The sequence below is a fragment of the Oncorhynchus mykiss genome, chromosome 5 (assembly GCF_057628025.1).
Source record: "Oncorhynchus mykiss isolate SJ-2025 chromosome 5, ASM5762802v1, whole genome shotgun sequence".
NCBI classification, from domain to species: Eukaryota; Metazoa; Chordata; class Actinopteri; order Salmoniformes; family Salmonidae; genus Oncorhynchus; species Oncorhynchus mykiss.
In genome coordinates this window covers 9,869,654-9,891,562 of record NC_143026.1, presented here as the reverse complement: position 1 = coordinate 9,891,562, position 21,909 = coordinate 9,869,654, and the positions used below count along the sequence as shown (strand labels likewise).

At 44.5% G+C, this 21,909-nt stretch overlaps 1 protein-coding gene across 4 annotated transcripts in view; it reads left to right on the top strand.

The window, feature by feature from the left end:
• Positions 1-21,909, top strand: part of pam (peptidylglycine alpha-amidating monooxygenase) — a 157,377-nt gene that overhangs the window by 35,631 nt on the left and 99,837 nt on the right. For all 4 annotated transcript variants that reach the window (XM_036976722.2, XM_036976718.2, XM_090233666.1 and 1 more), the window contains exons 6-9: positions 2,137-2,224; positions 10,078-10,169; positions 10,884-10,967; positions 14,011-14,059. In XM_036976722.2, the coding sequence (XP_036832617.1) occupies positions 2,137-2,224; positions 10,078-10,169; positions 10,884-10,967; positions 14,011-14,059 (313 nt within the window). The remainder of the gene's footprint in view (positions 1-2,136; positions 2,225-10,077; positions 10,170-10,883; positions 10,968-14,010; positions 14,060-21,909) is intronic.

The following is a 21,909-nucleotide window of genomic DNA, read 5'->3' as shown; positions in this document are numbered from 1 at the left end:
GCGAAAACAGGTTTATTTGATTTTTTTTGCAAATGTATAAAAAAATAAACATACCGTATTCAGACCCTTTGCTATGAGAATCAAAATTGAGATCAGGTCCATCCTGTTTCCATTGATCATACTAGAGATGTTTCTATAACTTGGATTCCACCTGTGGTAAATTCAATTGATTGGACATGATGTGGAATGGCACACACCTGTCTATATAAGGTCCCACAGTTGACAGTGAATGTCAGAGAATAAACCAAGCCATGAGGTTGAAGAAATTGTCCGTAGAGCCCCGAGACAGGATTTATGTCGAGGCACAGGTCTGGGGGGATGGTACCAAAAAATGTCTGCAGCATTGAAGGTCCCCAAGAACACAGTGGCCTCCATCATTCTAAAATGGAATAAGTTTGGATCCACCAAACCACTCGGGGGAGAAGGACCTTGGTCAGGGAGGTGACCAAGAACCCAATGATCACTCTGACTGAGCTCCAGAGTTCCTCTTTGGAGATGGGAGAATCTTCCAGAAGGACAACCATCTCTGCAGCACACCACCAATCAGGCCTTTATGGTAGATTAGCCAGACGGAAGCCACTCCTCAGTAAAAGACACATGACAGCCTGCTTCGAGTTTGCCAAAAGGCACCTAAAGATTCTCTGCTCTGATGAAACCAAGATTGAACACTTCGGCCTGAATGCCAAGCGTCACTTCTGGAGGAAACGTGCTACCATCCCTATGGTGAAGCGTGGTGTGGGGATGTTATTCAGCGGGACTGGGAGACTAGTCAGGATCGAGGCAAAGATGAACGTGCAAAGTACAGAGAGATCCTTGATGAAAACCTGCTCCAGATCGCTCAGGACCTCAGACTGGGGCAAAGATTCACCTTCCAGCAGGACAACAACCCTAAGTACACAGCCAATACAACGCAGGAGTGGCTTCGGCCAAGACAATGCAGCAGTGGCCCAGACAGAGCCAAGACTTGAACCTGACCGAACATCTTTGGAGAGACCTGAAAACTGCTGTGCAGCAACTCTCCCCATCCAACCTGACCGAACTTGAGATCATTTGCAATGAAGGATGGGAGAAACTCCTCAAATACAGGTGTGCCGAGCTTGTATCGTCACACCCAAGAAGACTCAAGGCTGTAATCCCTGCCAAAGGTGCTTCGACAAAGTACTAAGTAAAGGGTCTGCATACTTAAGTAAATGTGATATTTCATTTTTAAAAATGTAAAAAAAAACTGTTTTTGCTTTTTGATTATTGGGTACTGTGTGTAGATTGATGAGGGGGAAAAAAACAATTTAATGCATTTTAGAATAAAGCTGTAACGTAACAAAATGTGGAAAAAGGCAAGGGGTCTGAATACTTAAGGAATGCACTGTGTACATTGAGTGTACAAAACATTAGGAATTCATAGACTGACCCGGAGGATCAAGGTGAAAGTGATGATCCCTTATTGATATCACCTGTTAATTCCACTTCAATCAGTGTAGATGAAGGGGAGGAGACAGGTTAAATAATGATTTTTAAGCCTTGAGACATGGATTGTGTATGTCTGCCATTGAAAGGGTGAATGGGCATGACAAAATATTTAAGTGTCTTTGAACGGGGGTATGGTAGTAGGTGCCAGGCGTACTGGTTTGTGTCCAGAACTGCGATGCTGCTGGGTTTTTCCACGCTTCCAACAGTTTCACATGTGTATCAAGAACGGTCCACCACCCAAAGAACATCCAGCCAACTTGACACAACTGTGGGAAGCATTGGAGTCAACATGAGCCAGCATCCCTGTGGAACGCTTTTGACACCTTCTAGAGTCAATGCCCCGACGAATTGAGGCTGTTCTGAGGCCAAAGCAGGCAGGGCTTCAAGTCAATATTAGGAACGTGTAATGAATGTTTTGTCCACTCAGTAGCTAAATGCCTCTTTTTTAAAATTTTATTATGAAGACCTGGTTGTTTCATCCAAACACAAGACATAGTCAACATCCTGGACGTTAAGGTGTCTAAACAACCTCATTATTCTCGAAGAATCAGAGGAGACTAGCATAAATTGTCTTTGACAAGTGGAATTCTCCTCCTAAAACAAACCCTGTGGAGACAAGTGCTTTGCCAAGGGCTTTAACCCTGTAATTGTGTTGTTCTTTCCCCTCAGTGGATTTTGAGCCTCATGCCAGTATGGACACAGCCCATCACATGCTCCTGTATGGCTGCCGGACACCAGTCTCCACCACCAACTACTGGTAAGTCAAAGCACACCACAACACAGTACGTGAGCTAGAATTTCCCTATGCATTTCTACAGTACTTTACACATGAATCTACCTGGTTGACCAAACAGACAGTCTGTAGAATACACAACAGCTGTGTGTTAGTAAAGACTTGTTGATCTGTCCATTGTAGCACAACGAAGAACAAATGTACAAAGAGACTTTATTCACTTCCTCACCCCCATGAGCCTGAATACAAGCACTAGACTTGATAAAAACCAAACCCTCAACACTTAGGGTACAAAGAATCAATGTTGGGTATTACTGCCCTACTACGCTTAAATAATCAGTGTTGGGTATTACTGCCCTACTACACTTAAATAATCAGTGTTGGGTATTACTGCCCTACTACACTTAAAGAATCAGCTGGACCCCTCTAATCATTGCAGAGAGAGAGAGAGGAGAGAGAGAGAGAGGAGGGAGAGAGAGAGAGGAGGGAGAGAGAGAGAGGAGGGAGGGAGAGAGAGAGAGGAGGGAGAGAGAGAGGAGGGAGAGAGGGAGAGGTGGGAGAGAGGGAAAGGCAAGAGAGGCGAGAGAGGCAGGAGAAAGAGAGGCAGGAGAGAGAGAGATAGAGAGGCAGGAGAGAGAGAGAGGCAGGAGAGAGTGAGAGAGAGGCAGGAGAGGCAGGAGAGAGTGAGAGAGAGGCAGGAGAGAGTGAGAGAGAGGCAGGAGAGAGAGAGAGAGAGGCAGGAGAGAGAGAGAGAGAGGCAGGAGAGAGAGAGAGAGAGGCAGGAGAGAGAGAGAGAGAGGCAGGAGAGAGAGAGAGAGAGAGGCAGGAGAGAGAGAGAGAGAGGCAGGAGAGAGAGAGAGAGGCAGGAGAGAGAGAGAGAGGCAGGAGAGAGAGAGAGAGAGGCAAGAGAGAGAGAGAGAGAGGCAGGAGAGAGAGAGAGAGAGGCAGGAGAGAGAGAGAGAGAGGCAGGAGAGAGAGAGAGAGAGGAGAGAGAGAGAGAGGAGGGAGAGAGAGAGAGAGAGGAGGGAGAGAGAGAGGAGGGAGAGAGGGAGAGGTGGGAGAGAGGGAAAGGCAAGAGAGGCGAGAGAGGCAGGAGAAAGAGAGGCAGGAGAGAGAGAGAGAGAGAGGCAGGAGAGAGAGAGGCAGGAGAGAGGGAGAGAGAGGCAGGAGAGAGGGAGAGAGAGGCAGGAGAGAGGGAGAGAGAGGCAGGAGAGAGGGAGAGAGAGGCAGGAGAGAGAGAGAGGCAGGAGAGAGAGAGGCAGGAGAGAGAGAGGCAGGAGAGAGAGAGAGAGAGGCAGTAGAGAGAGAGAGAGAGGCAGTAGAGAGAGAGAGAGAGGCAGGCGAGAGAGAGAGAGAGGCAGGCGAGAGAGAGAGAGAGGCAGGCGAGAGAGAGAGAGAGGCAGGAGAGAGGGAGAGGCAGGCGAGAGAGAGAGAGGCAGGAGAGAGAGAGAGGCAGGAGAGAGAGAGAGGCAGGAGAGAGAGAGAGGCAGGAGAGAGAGAGAGAGAGAGAGAGAGGCAGGAGAGAGAGAGAGAGGCAGGAGAGAGAGAGAGAGGCAGGAGAGAGAGAGAGAGGCAGGAGAGAGAGAGAGAGGCAGGAGAGAGTGAGAGAGAGAGGCAGGAGAGAGTGAGAGAGAGGCAGGAGAGAGTGAGAGAGAGGCAGGAGAGAGTGAGAGAGAGGCAGGAGAGAGAGAGAGAGAGGCAGGAGAGAGAGAGAGAGAGAGGCAGGAGAGAGAGAGAGAGAGGCAGGAGAGAGAGAGAGAGAGGCAGGAGAGAGAGAGAGAGAGGCAGGGGAGAGAGAGAGAGAGAGAGGCAGGGGAGAGAGAGAGAGAGAGGCAGGGGAGAGAGAGAGAGAGAGGCAGGAGAGAGAGAGAGAGAGAGAGGCAGGAGAGAGAGAGAGAGAGAGGCAGGAGAGAGAGAGAGAGAGAGGCAGGAGAGAGAGAGAGAGAGAGGCAGGAGAGAGAGAGAGAGAGAGGCAAGAGAGAGAGAGAGAGAGGCAGGAGAGAGAGAGAGGCAGGAGAGAGAGAGAGAGAGAGGCAGGAGAGAGAGAGAGAGGCAGGAGAGAGAGAGAGAGGCAGGAGAGAGAGAGAGAGAGGCAGGAGAGAGAGAGAGAGAGAGGCAGGAGAGAGAGAGAGGCAGGAGAGAGAGAGAGAGAGAGAGGCAGGAGAGAGAGCGAGAGAGAGGCGAGAGAGAGAGAGAGAGAGAGGCAGGAGAGAGAGAGAGAGAGGCAGGAGAGAGAGAGAGAGAGAGAGGCAGGAGAGAGAGAGAGAGAGGCAGGAGAGAGAGAGAGAGAGGCAGGAGAGAGAGAGAGAGAGGCAGGAGAGAGAGAGAGAGGCAGGAGAGAGAGAGAGAGGCAGGAGAGAGAGAGAGAGGCAGGAGAGAGAGAGAGAGGCAGGAGAGAGAGAGAGAGAGGCAGGAGAGAGAGAGAGAGAGGCAGGAGAGAGAGAGAGAGAGGCAGGAGAGAGAGAGAGAGAGGCAGGAGAGAGAGAGAGAGAGGCAGGAGAGAGAGAGAGAGGCAGGAGAGAGAGGCAGGAGAGAGAGACAGAGAGGCAGGAGAGAGAGAGAGAGGCAGGAGAGAGAGAGAGAGAGAGAGGCAGGAGAGAGAGAGAGAGAGTGCGGCAGGAGAGAGGGAGAGCGGCAGGAGAGAGGGAGAGCGGCAGGAGAGAGAGAGTGCGCCAGGAGAGAGGGAGAGCGGCAGGAGAGAGAGAGAGGCAGGAGAGAGAGAGGCAGGAGAGAGAGAGGCAGGAGAGAGAGAGAGGCAGGAGAGAGAGAGAGGCAGGAGAGAGAGAGAGGCAGGAGAGAGAGAGAGGCAGGAGAGAGAGAGAGGCAGGAGAGGGAGAGAGGCAGGAGAGGGAGAGAGAGGCGAGAGAGAGGCACGAGAGAGGGAGAGAGCGGCAGGAGAGAGAGGCAGGAGAGAGAGAGGCAGGAGAGAGAGAGAGGCGAGGGGGAGAGAAGCAGGAGAGGGAGAGAGAGGCAGGAGAGAGAGAGGCAGGAGAGAGAGAGAGGCAGGAGAGAGAGAGAGGCAGGAGAGAGAGAGAGAGAAAGAGAGAGGGAGGCAGGAGAGAGAGAGAGAGAGAGAGGGAGGCAGGAGAGAGAGAGAGAGAGAGAGAGGGAGGCAGGAGAGAGAGAGAGAGAGAGAGAGGGAGGCAGGAGAGAGAGAGAGAGAGAGAGAGGGAGGCAGGAGAGAGAGAGAGAGAGAGAGGGAGGAGAGAGAGAGAGAGAGGCAGGAGAGAGAGAGAGAGAGAGGCAGGAGAGAGAGAGAGAGAGGCAAGAGAGAGAGAGAGGCAGGAGAGAGAGAGAGAGAGAGGCAGGAGAGAGAGAGAGAGGCAGGAGAGAGAGAGAGAGGCAGGAGAGAGAGAGAGAGGCAGGAGAGAGAGAGAGGCAGGAGAGAGAGAGAGGCAGGAGAGAGAGAGGCAGGAGAGAGAGAGAGGCAGGAGAGAGAGAGAGGCAGGAGAGGGAGAGAGAGGCACGAGAGAGGGAGAGAGCGGCACGAGAGAGGGAGAGAGCGGCACGAGAGAGGGAGAGAGCGGCACGAGAGAGGGAGAGAGCGGCACGAGAGAGGGAGAGAGCGGCACGAGAGAGGGAGAGAGCGGCACGAGAGAGGGAGAGAGCGGCACGAGAGAGGGAGAGAGCGGCACGAGAGAGGGAGAGAGCGGCACGAGAGAGGGAGAGAGCGGCACGAGAGGGAGAGAGCGGCACGAGAGAGAGAGAGCGGCAGGAGAGAGAGAGAGAGAGGCAGGAGAGAGAGAGAGAGAGGCAGGAGAGAGAGAGAGAGGCAGGAGAGAGAGAGAGGCAGGAGAGAGAGAGAGGCAGGAGAGAGAGAGAGGCAGGAGAGAGAGAGATGCAGGAGAGAGAGAGATGCAGGAGAGAGAGAGAGGCAGGAGAGAGAGAGAGGCAGGAGAGAGAGAGAGAGGCAGGAGAGAGAGAGAGAGGCAGGAGAGAGAGAGAGAGGCAGGAGAGAGAGAGAGAGGCAGGAGAGAGAGAGAGGCAAGAGAGAGAGAGAGAGAGAGGAGAGGGAGAGAGCGGAGAGAGAGAGAGAGAAAGCGGCAGGAGAGAGAGAGAGAGGCAGGAGCGAGAGAGAGGCAGGAGAGAGAGAGAGGCAGGAGAGGGAGAGAGGCAGGAGAGAGAGAGAGGCAGGAGAGAGAGAGAGGCAGGAGAGAGAGAGAGGCAGGAGAGAGAGAGAGGCAGGAGAGAGAGAGAGGCAGGAGAGAGAGAGAGGCAGGAGAGAGAGAGAGGCAGGAGAGAGAGAGGCAGGAGAGAGAGAGAGGCAGGAGAGAGAGAGAGAGAGAGGCAGGAGAGAGAGAGAGGCAGGAGAGAGAGAGAGAGAGAGGAGAGGGAGAGAGCGGAGAGAGAGAGAGAAAGCGGCAGGAGAGAGAGAGAGGCAGGAGAGAGAGAGAGGCAGGAGAGAGAGAGGCAGGAGAGAGAGAGGCAGGAGAGAGAGAGGCAGGAGAGAGAGGCAGGAGAGAGAGAGAGAGAGAGAGAGGCAGGAGAGAGAGAGAGGCAGGAGAGAGAGAGAGAGAGAGAGGCAGGAGAGAGAGAGAGAGAGAGAGAGAGGCAGGAGAGAGAGAGAGAGGCAGGAGAGAGAGAGAGAGGCAGGAGAGAGAGAGAGAGAGGCAGGAGAGAGAGAGAGAGAGGCAGGAGAGAGAGAGAGAGAGGCAGGAGAGAGAGAGAGAGAGGCAGGAGAGAGAGAGAGAGAGGCAGGAGAGAGAGGCTGGAGAGAGAGAGGGAGAGGCTGGAGAGAGAGAGGAGAGAGGCTGGAGAGAGAGAGGAGAGAGGCTGGAGAGAGAGAGAGAGGGGCAGAAGAGAGAGGGAGGGAGAGGGGCAGAAGAGAGAGGGAGGGAGAGGGGCAGAAGAGAGAAGGAGGGAGAGACGCACAAGAGAGAAAAAAGGAGAAGAAACAAGAGGGAAGAGGAGACCTTTTCAGACGCTCACTGATAAACTTGCCTGTTACCATAGCAACTGCTGTCACCTCGACAACAGAGATCATGGGAGCCCTGTACAGGGTGGTGTGGGTGTGTGAGGGGGGTGGGTGCTGCAGGTCGCTCGTCGGGAGGGGCTGTTTATCTTTCCTCCCCTCAGAATGGACTCTTCAGTGTATGTGATGAGGAAGACGAAGACCACATTACGCTACCGCAACGTTCAAGTGAAACACGGCTCAGCATCTACTGACTTCCTGTGTCTGGGAGGGTCAAATCAGAATACACCTCTAGAGTCACACAGCAAAAATACACAAAGAAATTAGTATGTTTTCTAATCAAATCAGTTTTTTTTTAAGAGCACCGTGTGTTGACTATGACTATCAAATTCCAAACGACCATCACAATTGCCATTCGGGCTTTAATTCCTTTCATCCATTCTGCTACCCTGTTTTTCATTTAAAAAATGCATCTCTTCTTCAGCTATCCTGCGGGGGTGATTTTCAAATTCCTCCCCACTCTGAAAGCACATTTGGCATTCCTCGAGTGAAAAGCGGTTGAGATATATTCTGAAACTGCCTGTGAAGCTGCTTCTGAAATCACAAGGAAGCTCTGGAGGATCAGTGGGGGGGGCAAGAAAATAGGCCATACCAAGAGTGTTTGTTCCAAATGGCACCCTAGTTGCTACCTAGTGCACTATAAAGAGACTGGGTACCATTTGGGACAAACACAATGTGTCTACCCAATCAGAACACTTGCTTAGCCCACTGCGAGCACATCCACACAATTCCACATTGAGCTAAAAAAAAAAAAAAAACTCCTGAAAAAGGAAAGCTGTTTTTAACCCACTCTTGTCACCTAGCCCTCGTTGCACCGGTTCTCCTCTGCAACACACTCGAGTGCTACAGGGGGGTCAACATCAATGATGAGTACACACTGCTACACCGTTCAAGCTGTGAGCTCTCTGGAACAGGAAGAATAGGGTGAAAAGTAGTAAGGCTAGTCATTATTGTGTCAAAAGTGAAGACAATATGCTTTTAATGGTGTTTCCCAGAACGCACAAAGGCATGAAATGGAATCTGGGAGGCGTGAGGCTCTTAACGGAAGCGTCTGCTACTGCTGCTGCTGCTTGCTCCTAATCTTTGAGTGTGGTGTATTCATTTGGAACAAATGACGGGAATATCTTCTAGACACTAGCTATCAGGAGAAACAATGTAAGGCGTTACTGGCCTTTAACCATAACTGCCGGTCTCCATATCAAGCCAGGGGCACACTATTACCTTCTGTGTTCTAGGATATGATAGTTCTGTTGTGGTGTAGATGGATGGTGTTCTAGGATATGATAGTATGATAGTTGTGTTGAGGTGTAGATGGATGGTGTTCTAGGATATGATAGTTCTGTTGTGGTGTAGATGGATGGTGTTCTACGATATGATAGTATGATAGTTCTGTTGTGGTGTAGATGGATGGTGTTCTAGGATATGATAGTATGATAGTTCTGTTATGGTATAGATGGATGGTGTTCTAGGACATGATAGTTCTGTTATGGTGTAGATGGATGGTGTTCTAGAATATGATAGTTCTGTTGTGGTGTAGATGGATGGTGTTCTAGAATATGATAGTTCTGTTGTGGTGTAGATGGATGGTGTTCTAAAATATGATAGTTCTGTTGTGGTGTAGATGGATGGTGTTCTAAAATATGATAGTTCTGTTGTGGTGTAGATGGATGGTGTTCTAGAATATGATAGTTCTGTTGTGGTGTAGATGGATGGTGTTCTAGAATATGATAGTTCTGTTGTGGTGTAGATGGATGGTGTTCTAGAATATGATAGTTCTGTTGTGGTGTAGATGGATGGTGTTCTAGAATATGATAGTTCTGTTGTGGTGTAGATGGATGGTGTTCTAGAATATGATAGTTCTGTTGTGGTGTAGATGGATGGTGTTCTAGAATATGATAGTTCTGTTGTGGTGTAGATGGATGGTGTTCTAGAATATGATAGTTCTGTTGTGGTGTAGATGGATGCCATGTTTTTTTATGCAAACTAAGCTGTTCACATTAGTCTATTTAAACAGACCCCATTTCAAAGGAAACGAGCACTCATTAAGATCAGGTGTGGCCAGATAGTGGGCGTGGCCAACACACCTGATTTGAGAGTTTTGTAGACACTGAGAACAAAATGTATTTGTTTTTAAATAACATTCTCTGAAAGTTACTAAAATCATCCCCCAAAATGTTACGTTCCCAGAATGTAGTAAATGTATGAAATTAAATAGAACCACATGGGAACTTGGGTGAAATGTTTGTAGAAGTACTGAAATTCCCACAGAAGAGCGCTGTTTCTTAATGTTCTGAACAATTAAAGAACACGTCTTTAAATTGAACCACGAGGAAACGTGTAGGGAACGTAATGCTGAAATTCCCACAGAAGAACATTGTTTCTTAACGTTCTCTGAACTATTTGAGAACATTCCCAATGTCAAACCGTTTGGATCATTTTCTTTTAACATGACCAAAATGTTAATTACATTTAACCATGTTAGAACTTTTAGGAAACTTTCTGTCAAAGTAATGAAATACCAAGAAAATAACGGTTACATTTTTTTTTTAAATGTTTCAAACCCAAGCAACTATTCTGCACCGTTTCCAGAAAGTTGTGGGAAAGTTTTATGCTAAATAACAATAGGACAACCACGCTCTCACCAAGCTCTAAAAAACATATGGTTCTCAGAACGTTCTGTGTTAGCTGGGCCAGTCTTCTTTAACATTTTAGGTTTGATTTATTCTCTAAATTTTTTTTGTAAAGAATTCCTTTGAAAAAAGAAAAAATAACTGCAAACGCAAAACTCTGCACCTGCCTGCACAAACCATAACAAAGACGCAGTGTGTGTGTGTGTGTGAATCATCAATATTGTACCCACTGAGAGGGGCTGTATTGACCCAGTGCTGTTGTTTGGTTCTTTCAGGGACTGTGGGAGTGTCAAGGGGACCTGTGAGGACGAAGCCTCCATCATGTACGCCTGGGCCCGAAATGCCCCACCCACCAGGCTACCCCCAGGTACACAGTCTCTCTCTTACTTTTTCCCTTTAATCTCTCTCTCTCTCTCGCCATTTCATCTTTCTCTCTCTCCTCCCAATCACTCTCTTTCTGCTTCATCTTTCTCTCTCTTTGTGCCTTCCATCTTTCTCTCCCTCCATCTTTCTCTCTTCTCCACCTCTCTCTCACTGGAGAGAGGAGAGATCAGACTCTACCCCAGTGCTCTCTGGAGAGAGGAGAGATCAGATTCTACCCCAGTGAGCTCTGGAGAGAGTAGAGATCAGATTCTACCCCAGTGCTCTCTGGAGAGAGTAGAGATCAGATTCTACCCCAGTGAGCTCTGGAGAGAGTAGAGATCAGATTCTACCCCAGTGCTCTCTGGAGAGGGGAGAGATCAGATTCTACCCCAGTGAGCTCTGGAGAGAGTAGAGATCAGATTCTACCCCAGTGCTCTCTGGAGAGGGGAGAGATCAGATTCTACCCCAGTGAGCTCTGGAGAGAGTAGAGATCAGATTCTACCCCAGTGCTCTCTGGAGAGAGTAGAGATCAGATTCTACCCCAGTGAGCTCTGGAGAGAGTAGATCCATGATTGGTAATCCTGCGGCTTTAGCCTGCGTTACTGTAATTGCTCTCCAATGAGTTCTTTCCTTATCAATGCATCTCATTCTTGCAGCCCTCACAGAGACCTTAATTACTTGTGCCTGTCCTTTTTTCTTTGTTTTTTTTCTCTCCCAGATGTCGGTTTTAAAGTTGGAGGGAAATCCAGAATCACTTACTTTGTGCTGCAAATCCACTATGGGGATGTCCACGCTTTTAGTGGTGAGTGGTGATTGGTGATAAAACTTCAGTAGGGTTGCAAAATTCCCTGTAATTTCCCCCAAAAATGCACAGGTTTTCTATAAATCCCGGTTGGAGTATTCCTGGAATCATGAGGGGAAAAGCAGGAATGACTGCGGTCACCAACCCTGGTCCTGGAGCTACACGCCATACAGGGGTCTGATCCAGTCCAGCATTAACACACCCCATTTAGCCAATCAATTCATCTGTTTTAGGGCTGGGTTGAAACAAAAGTCTGTGACCCATGTAGCCCCGCAGAACCAGATTGGGTGACCCCTGTAGCCCCGCAGAACCAGATTGGGTGACCCCTGTAGCCCCGCAGAACCAGATTGGGTGACCCCTGTAGCCCCGCAGAACCAGATTGGGTGACCCCTGTATTAAAAAAAAGTGATGAATTCACCTAGACTGTAATATTGTGCCTGCTTTGTATTCAAATACAGTACCTGGTAATTATTGTACCGTTCATTACTCTCGTAGTTAATATGTGTTTATCACCAAGCGTTTCCAGTTTTGTTTTATTCAGGCTTTCACGACCAGATTATTTTAATTAGGGACTCAAAACAGTTATTGTTCCCCCACAGCATTAAGTGGTTATTGTTCTCTTCCCCCCACAATGAGCTCCCAAAAGACTCAACAGCAAACCTTTGTGTTGTTCCACGTTCGTTGCGACAGCTTCGCCCCCAGTGGCAGCTGAGAGAGAGTTCTTTCACTAAGTGGCCATTGATTGTGCATTGAGTGAGTCTGCTTCCCAAAGGGAACCCTATTCCCTATGTAGTGCACTAATTTTGACCAGGGCCCAATAGGGGAGTGTATTGGCATTAGAATACTACATTGGAGTGGATGTCTCTTCTCCCCAATATAAGTCAGGACAGGCACACCATAAAGGGTATTTTCTTAGGGAAATAGCTGGGCTGCCTGAAATTACTGGGCTTGTCTGGAATGACTGGGCTGCCTGATATTACTGGGCTGCCTGATATTACTGGGCTGCCTGAAATTACTGGGCTGTCTGGAATGACTGGGCTGCCTGAAATTACTGGGCTGTCTGGAATGACTGGGCTGCCTGATATTACTGGGCTGTCTGGAATGACTGGGCTGCCTGATATTACTGGGCTGCCTGATATTACTGGGCTGTCTGGAATTACTGGGCTGCCTGAAATTACTGGGCTGTCTGGAATGACTGGGCTGCCTGATATTACTGGGCTGCCTGATATTACTGGGCTGTCTGGAATGACTGGGCTGCCTGATATTACTGGGCTGCCTGATATTGCTGGGCTACCTGAAATGACTGGGCTGCCTGACATTACTGGGCTGCCTGACATTACTGGGCTGCCTGACATTACTGGGCTGCCTTGAGGCAGCATGCAAATGTTGCATGTCTATGACCGGAATCACAAACAATAGTTGGTTTGGTGGAAGACGCCAGTACTTTTACCTAGAAAACAAAGAGACGCTCAACAGATGTTTGAGGATAATGGTGTAGTTTATTACCGTAAAACAGACATTTGAGGATAATGGTGTAGTTAATTATCGTAAAGCAGACATTTGAGGATAATGGTGTAGTTAATTACCGTAAAACGGCAGTTAGCGTAGTGGTTAGAGCGTTGGGCCAGTAAACGAAAGGTTGATGGACTGAATCCCTGAGCTGACAAGGTAAAAAAAACGTTGTTCTGCCCCTGAACAAAGCAGTTAACCCACTGTTCCTAGGCCGTCATTGTAAATAACAATTTATTCTTAACTGACTTGCCTAGTTAAATAAAGGTAAAATATATATATTTTTTTAAACAACAAAAAAAAACAGACGCTTGAGGAAAATGGTGTAGTTGTTACCGTAAAACTTCAACTTAAACGCGAGTCTCAAATAGCCCTTTTAGTAGCTGGGCAACTGCACACAACTGCTGGGTCTAAATGAATTGTTTAGGAGGTTTAATGTTTGAGTTGTTACGTTAAATAATTCAGTACTGACTCAAAACAAGTGATGGCCAGTAAGAAACTGCTAGCCATTGGCTGCTAACAGCTGAGAGCTACTAGCTAACTGGCAAGCACAAAAACAGTCAATAACTTTGGGAGTGCAGAACTGAGAACTGTAATACCTGCTGTGTAGTCACAGTCAAGGAGGAGAATAATTATTCAGTCAAGGAAAGTTTTTATTTATTTTTTTAAAACATTTTTAAAAATGGAGGCACACCAAGACAAAATAAGTGTGACACAGTGTGTCAATGATAACACATTAGTGCAGGAAATGAAGAAGTTGATTATAATGCTGGACATGAATGCTGGAATTAAACAATTAACTATGCAAATGAGTCCTCTCTGGGGAGTACAGATGTGTGTGTTGTGTGCCTGCCCACATGTATTAGAATGCAGACCAGCTTCTCAGGATTATTGTATGTTAATAGGCAGCTCCAGAAATAAACCCTATGGTATTGCTGTGTAGCCACAGGGGCAGGAGCTCTGGGGCTACAGCTAGCCGCCGCGGCGCTAGCTTACTTCAATGGGCTTGTCTGGTGTTTGCTTAAACCCCCCTGTGTAGACATGGCTAGCCTATTGGGTGGGAGGGACGACGACGACTCAATCTGTGTCCTAAATGGCACCCTATTCCCTAAATGGTGCACTACTTTCAATCAGAACCCTATGGGCCCTGGTCCAAAGTAGTGCACGGTGAAGATAATAGGGAGCCATAATAGTGCTGTAATTGAATAATGTATTACGGTGCTTTACAGTCGTAAAGGAACACCTGCAGTAGAGAGTGAATCGGACTGGGCTTCATCAAAACAGCATTCTGGGGTAGCCTAGTGGTTAGAGCGTTGGACTAGTAACCGGAAGGTTGCGAGTTCAAACCCCCGAGCTGACAAGGTACAAATCTGTCGTTCTGCCCCTGAACAGGCAGTTAACCCACTGTTCCTAGGCCGTCATTGAAAATCAGAATTTGTTCTTAACTGACTTGCCTAGTTAAATAAAAGGTCAAATGAAAAAATAATAAAAATCGTTAATTTGTTGTCGGCTAATTGCACGTTTTTTGTTTCAGACCACCATAGAGATTGCTCAGGACTTACCTTACGAATGACTTCCAAACCGTAAGTATTATATCAATTACCTGTAGTACATTTCCATATTTACAGGAAATACTATGTAATCATTTACTGTAATTTATAACCATTGTATATGTCTGCAGCTTCGCAGGCTAGTTGGATTGGGTTGGGACAGACACAAACAGCCCAATTTGGGTGATCCATTCAGTTGAACAGAGAGAACATTTGACTTGTATTGGTCTGCGTCCCAAATGGCACCATATTCCCTTTATATTGCACTACTTTTTAAAACATGGCCGATAAGGCTCTTGTCAAATATAGTGCACTACATAGGGAATAGGGGCCCCATTTTGGGATCCCCTTATATGACCGATTAACCTACAATACTTATCAACTGTGGGCAGCATCATAAGTGTGATGTGAGTGGAATGATGTCCAACCCAGCACTTTGTATTGGCCTCCTTATTTGAAACAACGGCTGAAACGGTGGATAAATATAAATGAAAAAGTATGCAATTTTATGAAGAAAAAAAAGACTAGGATTTATTATAGGCATTGGTTGAAGCTCAGTATTAAACTAAAATCTCCCTACCATCATATCTAAGCCAACATGAAGCAAATCGAGTTGAAAATGAGAAAATCAACTTGATTGGAGGTCATGAACTGTCCGTACGTTACCGAGAACCACATATACGATTTTTTAACAGGGTCGTTAACAATTTAGTTTTAAGAGTATTTATTGCGCCTACCTAGCTCAAATTCTAGATGTCGGATTAAAACGAGACTATAGTGTTCATAAAGTGACCATCGGACTTGACTAAATTTGTAGGTGCAACAGTTTATTACATTTATAATTTATCGATCTCACAAGCTCATTTCTGACCATTAAGAACCAACAACGTGCTACCTTTTTGTAGCATTTCTGACAATTTTGATTAGCTAGGTAGCTAGCTAGCTAACGTTACTTAGCTAATGTTTGCTTGATTGTACAAAGTCCAGCAGCTAGCCTCTGGAGCTAGCTAGCTAACACCAGTCAGCTGAAAGCTAGCTAGCTAACTAACAAACAGGCAAAGTAAGGTAGCTAGCTATTTTTGTTTATGGAAGGTTTGTTACACAAATAACTTCCGCCATTTAGCAAGCTAGCTAGTTAGAGCCAGACAAAAACAGCTGAAGCTAGCTAATGATAGCTAGTTCATGTCCAAATGCCAGTCCTTTCCACAAAACATAGCTAGCAAGCTAACGTACATCAGCTCAAAACCAACCCCAAACTTTGGACAAATTGTCATGCTGCTAACTTACTATGCATGCAATGGGCTTTTGCAACACTAGCTAGCTACTCCATAGTCCAGGCAACAGTAAGAGCTAGCCACATTTCACTGTCTGACAGGACACAACTCAAACTGCTGAGAATTTGTTTTGCTGTCTGACGTTAACAGAGCCTCCTGGCTCTATTGTGCACTGACTGCAGTGTGCATGTACATGTGCATGCTTGCTAGCTTAAGAAAAACTCACCAGTTTAACATCTATAATACATTCCAGTATGCTCCTCCCCCTTGTCTTCATTACATGTTTTAATCATGTGTGCTGATCAACAGTGCCAAACTTACAACTCTGCCATTTGTTGGATATTTTTAAACTCTGCCATGCACACCTGTGTGAAGCTAGCCACAATGAGGATTAGCCACAATAGTGGAATTTGCAGTTCGCCTTCAAAATAAAAGTCCCCCATATGAAAGTGATCCAAACTGATACAAATAGTTGAAAGGGAAAGGGGGATACCTAGTCAATTGACCAACTGAATGCATTCAGCTGAAATTACGCATTTAACCCAACCCCTCTGAATCAGAGAGGTGCGGGGGGCTGCCTTAATCGACTTCCATGTCTTCGGCGCCCGGGGAACAGCCATATTTGGACTAGATGAAAAAAACATTTTAAGTGAGAATTGGCATTGGTCTGAAGCCGAAAATGAAAGGAAATTCACATGAGCACCAAAATGCCTATTTCAACCGTGCTCTACCGAGGTTTTCCAGCACACGGCTTTGACATACTACAGTAAGTATTGTACTACAAACTATGTGTAAGCAGGTTGCTTGGGATTCAAACCTTCTCAATCAGCCTAATTCATACTCTTCAGAGGGATAATGAACTTTACACTGTCCTGCTATTACAATTATATATGGTGTATACTGGTGTATATATACAGAACCAGTCAAAAGTTTAGACACACCTACTCATTCCAGGGTTTTTCTTTATTTTTTACTATTTTCTACATTGTAGAATAATAGTGAAGACATCAAAACTAACACATATGGAATCATGTAGTAACCCAAAAAGTGTTAAACTTATCAAAATATATTTAATATTTGAGATTCTTCAAAGTAGCCACCCTTTGCCTTGATGACAGCTTTGCACATTCTTTGCATTCTGTCAACCAGCTTCATGAGGTAGTCACCTGGAATGCATTTCAATTAACAGGTGTGCCTTGTTAAATGTTAATTTGTGGAATTTCTTTCCTTAATGCATTTTAGACAATTAGTTGTGTTGTGACAAGGTGGGGGTGGTATACAGAAGATCGCTCTATTTGGTAAAAGACCAAGTCCATATTTTAGCAAGAACAGCTCAAATAAGCAAAGAAAAACGAAAGTCCATCATTACTTTAACATCTCTGAACCACCCATCCGGATCCGGTATAATTGTCATCAGCAACGCTGAATAGCATAGCGCCACAGTCAAATAACATTACTAGAAAATATTCATATTCATGAAATCACAAGTGCAATATTGCAAAACACAGTTTAGCATTTTGTTAATCCACCTGTTGTCTCAGATTTTGAAATTATGCTTTACAGCGAAAGTAATTCAATACAATGGCATGTTTAGCTAAAATGACATGTCAATGACATGCTTTTCTAAAATAAAGGTATAGTGAAATACAGTCATGCACCACATTACTACAAGGCAAAACAGCTCAATCAAGCCTAATGGTCTTGTCATTGTGAAAGCAAAGGTTGCATTCAAAGCAAACATGAAAGGTAGCAGAATGGGATAATGTCTTACTGTGGTGTGTGAGGAATCCAATACTTTAAAATCACGTTTTTTTAAAACATTTTTGCCTAAATGACATACCCTAATCTAACTGCCTGTAGCTCGGGCCCTGAAGCAAGGATATGCATATTCTTGGTACCATTAGAAAGTAAATACTTTGCAGTTTGTGGAAATGTGAAATAAATGTAGGCGAAAATAACACAACACAATAGATCTGGTAAAAGACTATACAAAGAAAAAAAACAGCCTTTTTTTCAACCACCATCTTTGAAATGCAACAGAAAGGTCCCTGTTCCAGCCATCACTCTGGTTGTAATTCCAATGGTGTCCACAAGATGGCAGCAGTGTACGTGCAAAGTTTCAGATGGATAACTTGAAGTATGAGCGAACTATATGACATTTAGTGTAAAGTCACCCAGGTACATTTGGGCAAATCGTGAAGGAGACATTTGCGTTCATATTACATTTTTCTGCAAAAATATCGTCAAATCTGTATACTTGGACTTCGATTCAGCGTTTCCAGTATTAGTAGAAATATCATAAGTTCAACATTTGCTAAACAATCAGTTTTCATAACTTTATAACTCTGAATATTCTTATAATTTTTGTCCAAAAGGAAAAGGCATGCTGTCGTACAAGGTTAGTAGTTACATTTTACGACAGATACATGATTTTCGGATTCTCCTGTAAAGCCCAGCTCATTGGCTATCTAGCTAGCTTTGTTTGACCCCAATTGGTGCTTATTTGACAAAGTTAGTCATTCAAGTGAAGACCGCCCGCGTCATCGGCGTGCCATGGAGTCGCTCTCTGACCAAATATGGTGTCCTATAGGATATACTACACCCCTAATGATATAGTGAAGTCTCGTTACGTTCTAGTTGACTGGTTGAAACAACATTTAGGGTTAGATTTCAAAGATTCCTTTCTTTGCAAATTGAGCGAGTGGAAATACAAAATCGATCGTGCATGCTATATGGACATTTTTAGGTTATGAAAAATGATTTTATCTAACAAAACGACACTTCATGTCATCTCTGGGACCCTTTGGATGATTAATCAGAGCAAGATTTCAGAATGTAAGTACACATTTAACCTTCAGGTGAATTTATCAAACCTATCGCGGTGAACAAATGTGTTCTGTTGTTAGGAGCTCACCTCAAACAATAGCATGGCATTTTCTCACAGTAATAGCTACTGTAAATTGGACTGTGCAGTTATATTAACAAGAATTTAACCTTTCAGCCAATATAAGACACTTATATGTACCGACATTTGTTGTATCTCTAAAATCTAAAATGATGACAAGGCGCTGCATGATTTACAACTGTCCCGTCGACGGGACGCCAATCCCTAAGAAGAACTTGTATGTGGTACAAATCACATTATTGTGCAACCACATCCTCTAATAGTATAAGTTAAGCTGTTTGAGAAGGTTTAAATCCTAAGAAACCTGCCTACACATAGTCTGAAGTAAAATACCAACATAGCTACTGTAGTAGGTTAAAGCTGTGTGCTGGAAAGCCTTGGTAGAGCATGGGTGGAATAGACATTGTGGTGCTCATCTGAATTTCCTTTATTTTTTTGGCTTCAGACCAACGCCTATTCTCACTTAAATCGTAGTTTTTGTTTTTTAATTTATAAATAGTTTCTGTACCTTGTGCTGTCAGAGAGAAATTACATTATTGAAACGGGTCATTGACCGAAGTTCAACGTATTGTACCGTTCCACTGTTTCCTCTGAGTGATGGAATAAGAGGTGGCTGATGGATAAAGGTGCCGGCTCCAGTCCGCTTCCTCCTTTGTCTCCATACTCCAGTTTCACTCCACTGCCATACTACTGGATGGGCACATTTATTGTCTGTAGCAGTCTGTCTCCATTCTGGCTCAAACTAGAGGGAGTAATGTCTATCTATGGTGTCCTGGGAATAACTAATTATAGCAGTCTGTTGCCATTCTGGCTCAAACTAGAGGGAGTAATGTCTATCTATGGTGTCCTGGGAATAACTAATTATAGCAGTCTGTTGCCATTCTGGCTCAAACTAGAGGGAGTAATGTCTATCTATGGTGTCCTGGGAATAACTGATTATAGCAGTCTGTTGCCATTCTGGCTCAAACTAGAGGGAGTAATGTCTATCTATGGTGTCCTGGGAATAACTAATTATAGCAGTCTGTTGCCATTCTGGCTCACAAGATAGGTTTCCATCCAATTGGCGACAGATTTTCATTCTAAGATCTGCGTAAAAGCAATATTTCTCTCCAGAGATGGTTCCATCAAATGTACTTGTTGTCGATAAATGGCTGTGCGTGATGACGTAGTGCACATTTAAACTAATAACTTTTGTGTTTAAATTCCCATGTACCGAATAAACATAAAGGTTAAATTGGTTTCCATCAATACATGTTAAATGGGAATCCATCAATACATGTTAAATGGGAATCCATCAATACATGTTAAATGTATTGATGGATTCCCATTCCCTTTTAACATGTATTGATGGATTCCCATTTAACATGTATTGATGGATTCCCATTCCCATGTTAAATGGGAATCTATCAATACAAGTTAAATGGGAATCTATCAATACAAGTTAAATGGGAATCCATCAATACAAGTTAAATGGGAATCCATCAATACAAGTTAAATGGGAATCTATCAATACAAGTTAAATGGGAATCCATCAATACATGTTAAATGGGAATCCATCAATACATGTTAAATGGGAATCCATCAATACATGTTAAATGGGAATCCATCAATACATGTTAAATGGGAATCTATCAATACAAGTTAAATGGGAATCTATCAATACAAGTTAAATGGGAATCCATCAATACATGTTAAATGGGAATGGGAATCCATCAATACATGTTAAATGGGAATCCATCAATACATGTTAAATGGGAATCCATCAATACATGTTAAATGGGAATCCATCAATACATGTTAAATGGGAATCCATCAATACATGTTAAATGGGAATCCATCAATACATGTTAAATGGGAATGGGAATCCATCAATACATGTTAAATGGGAATCCATCAATACATGTTAAATGGGAATCCATCAATACATGTTAAATGGGAATCCATCAATACATGTTAAATGGGAATCCATCAATACATGTTAAATGGGAATCCATCAATACATGTTAAATGGGAATCCATCAATACATGTTAAATGGGAATCCATCAATACATGTTAAATGGGAATCCATTGCATTTTCAACACTACTGATGTTTTTTTCCACTATAAATGTTGCATCATATAGCGAATGTGCCCATTTTGGTCTCTCCAGCCAAAACCTTGCAGATACAGTGTGGGTATAGCATACATTATGAGATGATTATGGATAAGAGGGAGATCATTTTTAATTGTCAAACGACAGCCAAGCATGGATCATCATGTCACCAGAATGAGACCCTCCATATTGATTAGAAAGGAGCCTCATGCTCATCACGGTGCACTTTGATCATCCTGTGAAGTTCATCATCATGTATTTAATCTGAAGCCTAATAAATTGTATGCTTTCCTGAGTCGTAGTGAGAGGACCACACAACTCAAACTTTACATCGATAGGATTGTTATTATATCAATATTTGCGTATAAAGATGTTTCCACTGCTATTTCTCGCATTATTAATTTTACGGACACAAAAAGATCCCACCTTCTCTAGAGTATTTTGTTTTGTCAACAATTGGAAGTTTATCGACATATGGCCTGTTATGACGTTTTTATCCAACATGTACTTTACTTTGATAAAAAGGTTGAGTACAGCAGAAATGTGCTTATTTTAACCCTTTGATTAACAAGCAAAAAAATAATTTTGTTGAGTCTGTGATTAACATAATCCATTTGTTGATCAGATGAAAGTGTTTTCAAATCGAATGTCATTTGTCACATGCGCCGAATACAAGTGTAGACCTTACAGTGAAATGCTGACTTACAAAACCCTTAAGCAACAATGCAGTTTTAAGAAAAAGAAGTGAAAAGTGAAAAATAGATAAGTCAAATATAAAATAATGAAAGAGCAGCTGTAAAATAACAGTAGCGAGACTATATACAGGGGTCACCGGTTAGTCGAGGTAATACAGTGGGGCAAAAAAAGTATTTAGTCAGCCACCAATTGTGCAAGTTCTCCCCCTTAAAAAGATGAGGCCTGTAATTTTCATCATAGGTACACTTCAACTATGACAGACAAAATTAGAAAAATAAATCCAGAAAATAAATCACATTGTAGGATTTTTTATGAATTTATTTGCAAATTAGGGTGGAAAATAAGTATTTGGTCACCTACAAACAAGCAAGATTTCTGGCTCTTACAGACCTGTAACATCTTCTGTAAGAGGCTCCTCTGTCCTCCACTCGTTACCTGTATTAATGGCACCTGTTTGAACTTGTTATCAGTATAAAAGACACCTGTCCACAACCTCAAACAGTCACACTCCAAACTCCACTATGGTAAAGACCAAAGAGCTGTCAAAGGACACCAGAAACAAAATTGTAGACCTGCACCAGGCTGGGAATACTGAATCTGCAATAGGTAAGCAGCTTGGTTTGAAGAAATCCACTGTGGGAGCAATTATTAGGAAATGGAAGACATACAAGACCACTGATAATCTCCCTCGATCTGGGGCTCCACGCAAGATCTCACCCCGTGGGGTCAAAATGATCACAAGAATAGTCTATGTCTAGGGTGGATGGAGTCTTTTAACAATTTTTAGGGCCTTCCTCTGACACCGCCTGGTATAGAGGTCTTGGATGGCTGGAAGCTTGGCCCCAGTGATGTAGTGGGCTGTTCGCACTACCCTCTGTGCCTTGCGGACAAAGGCAGAGCAGTTGCCATAACAGG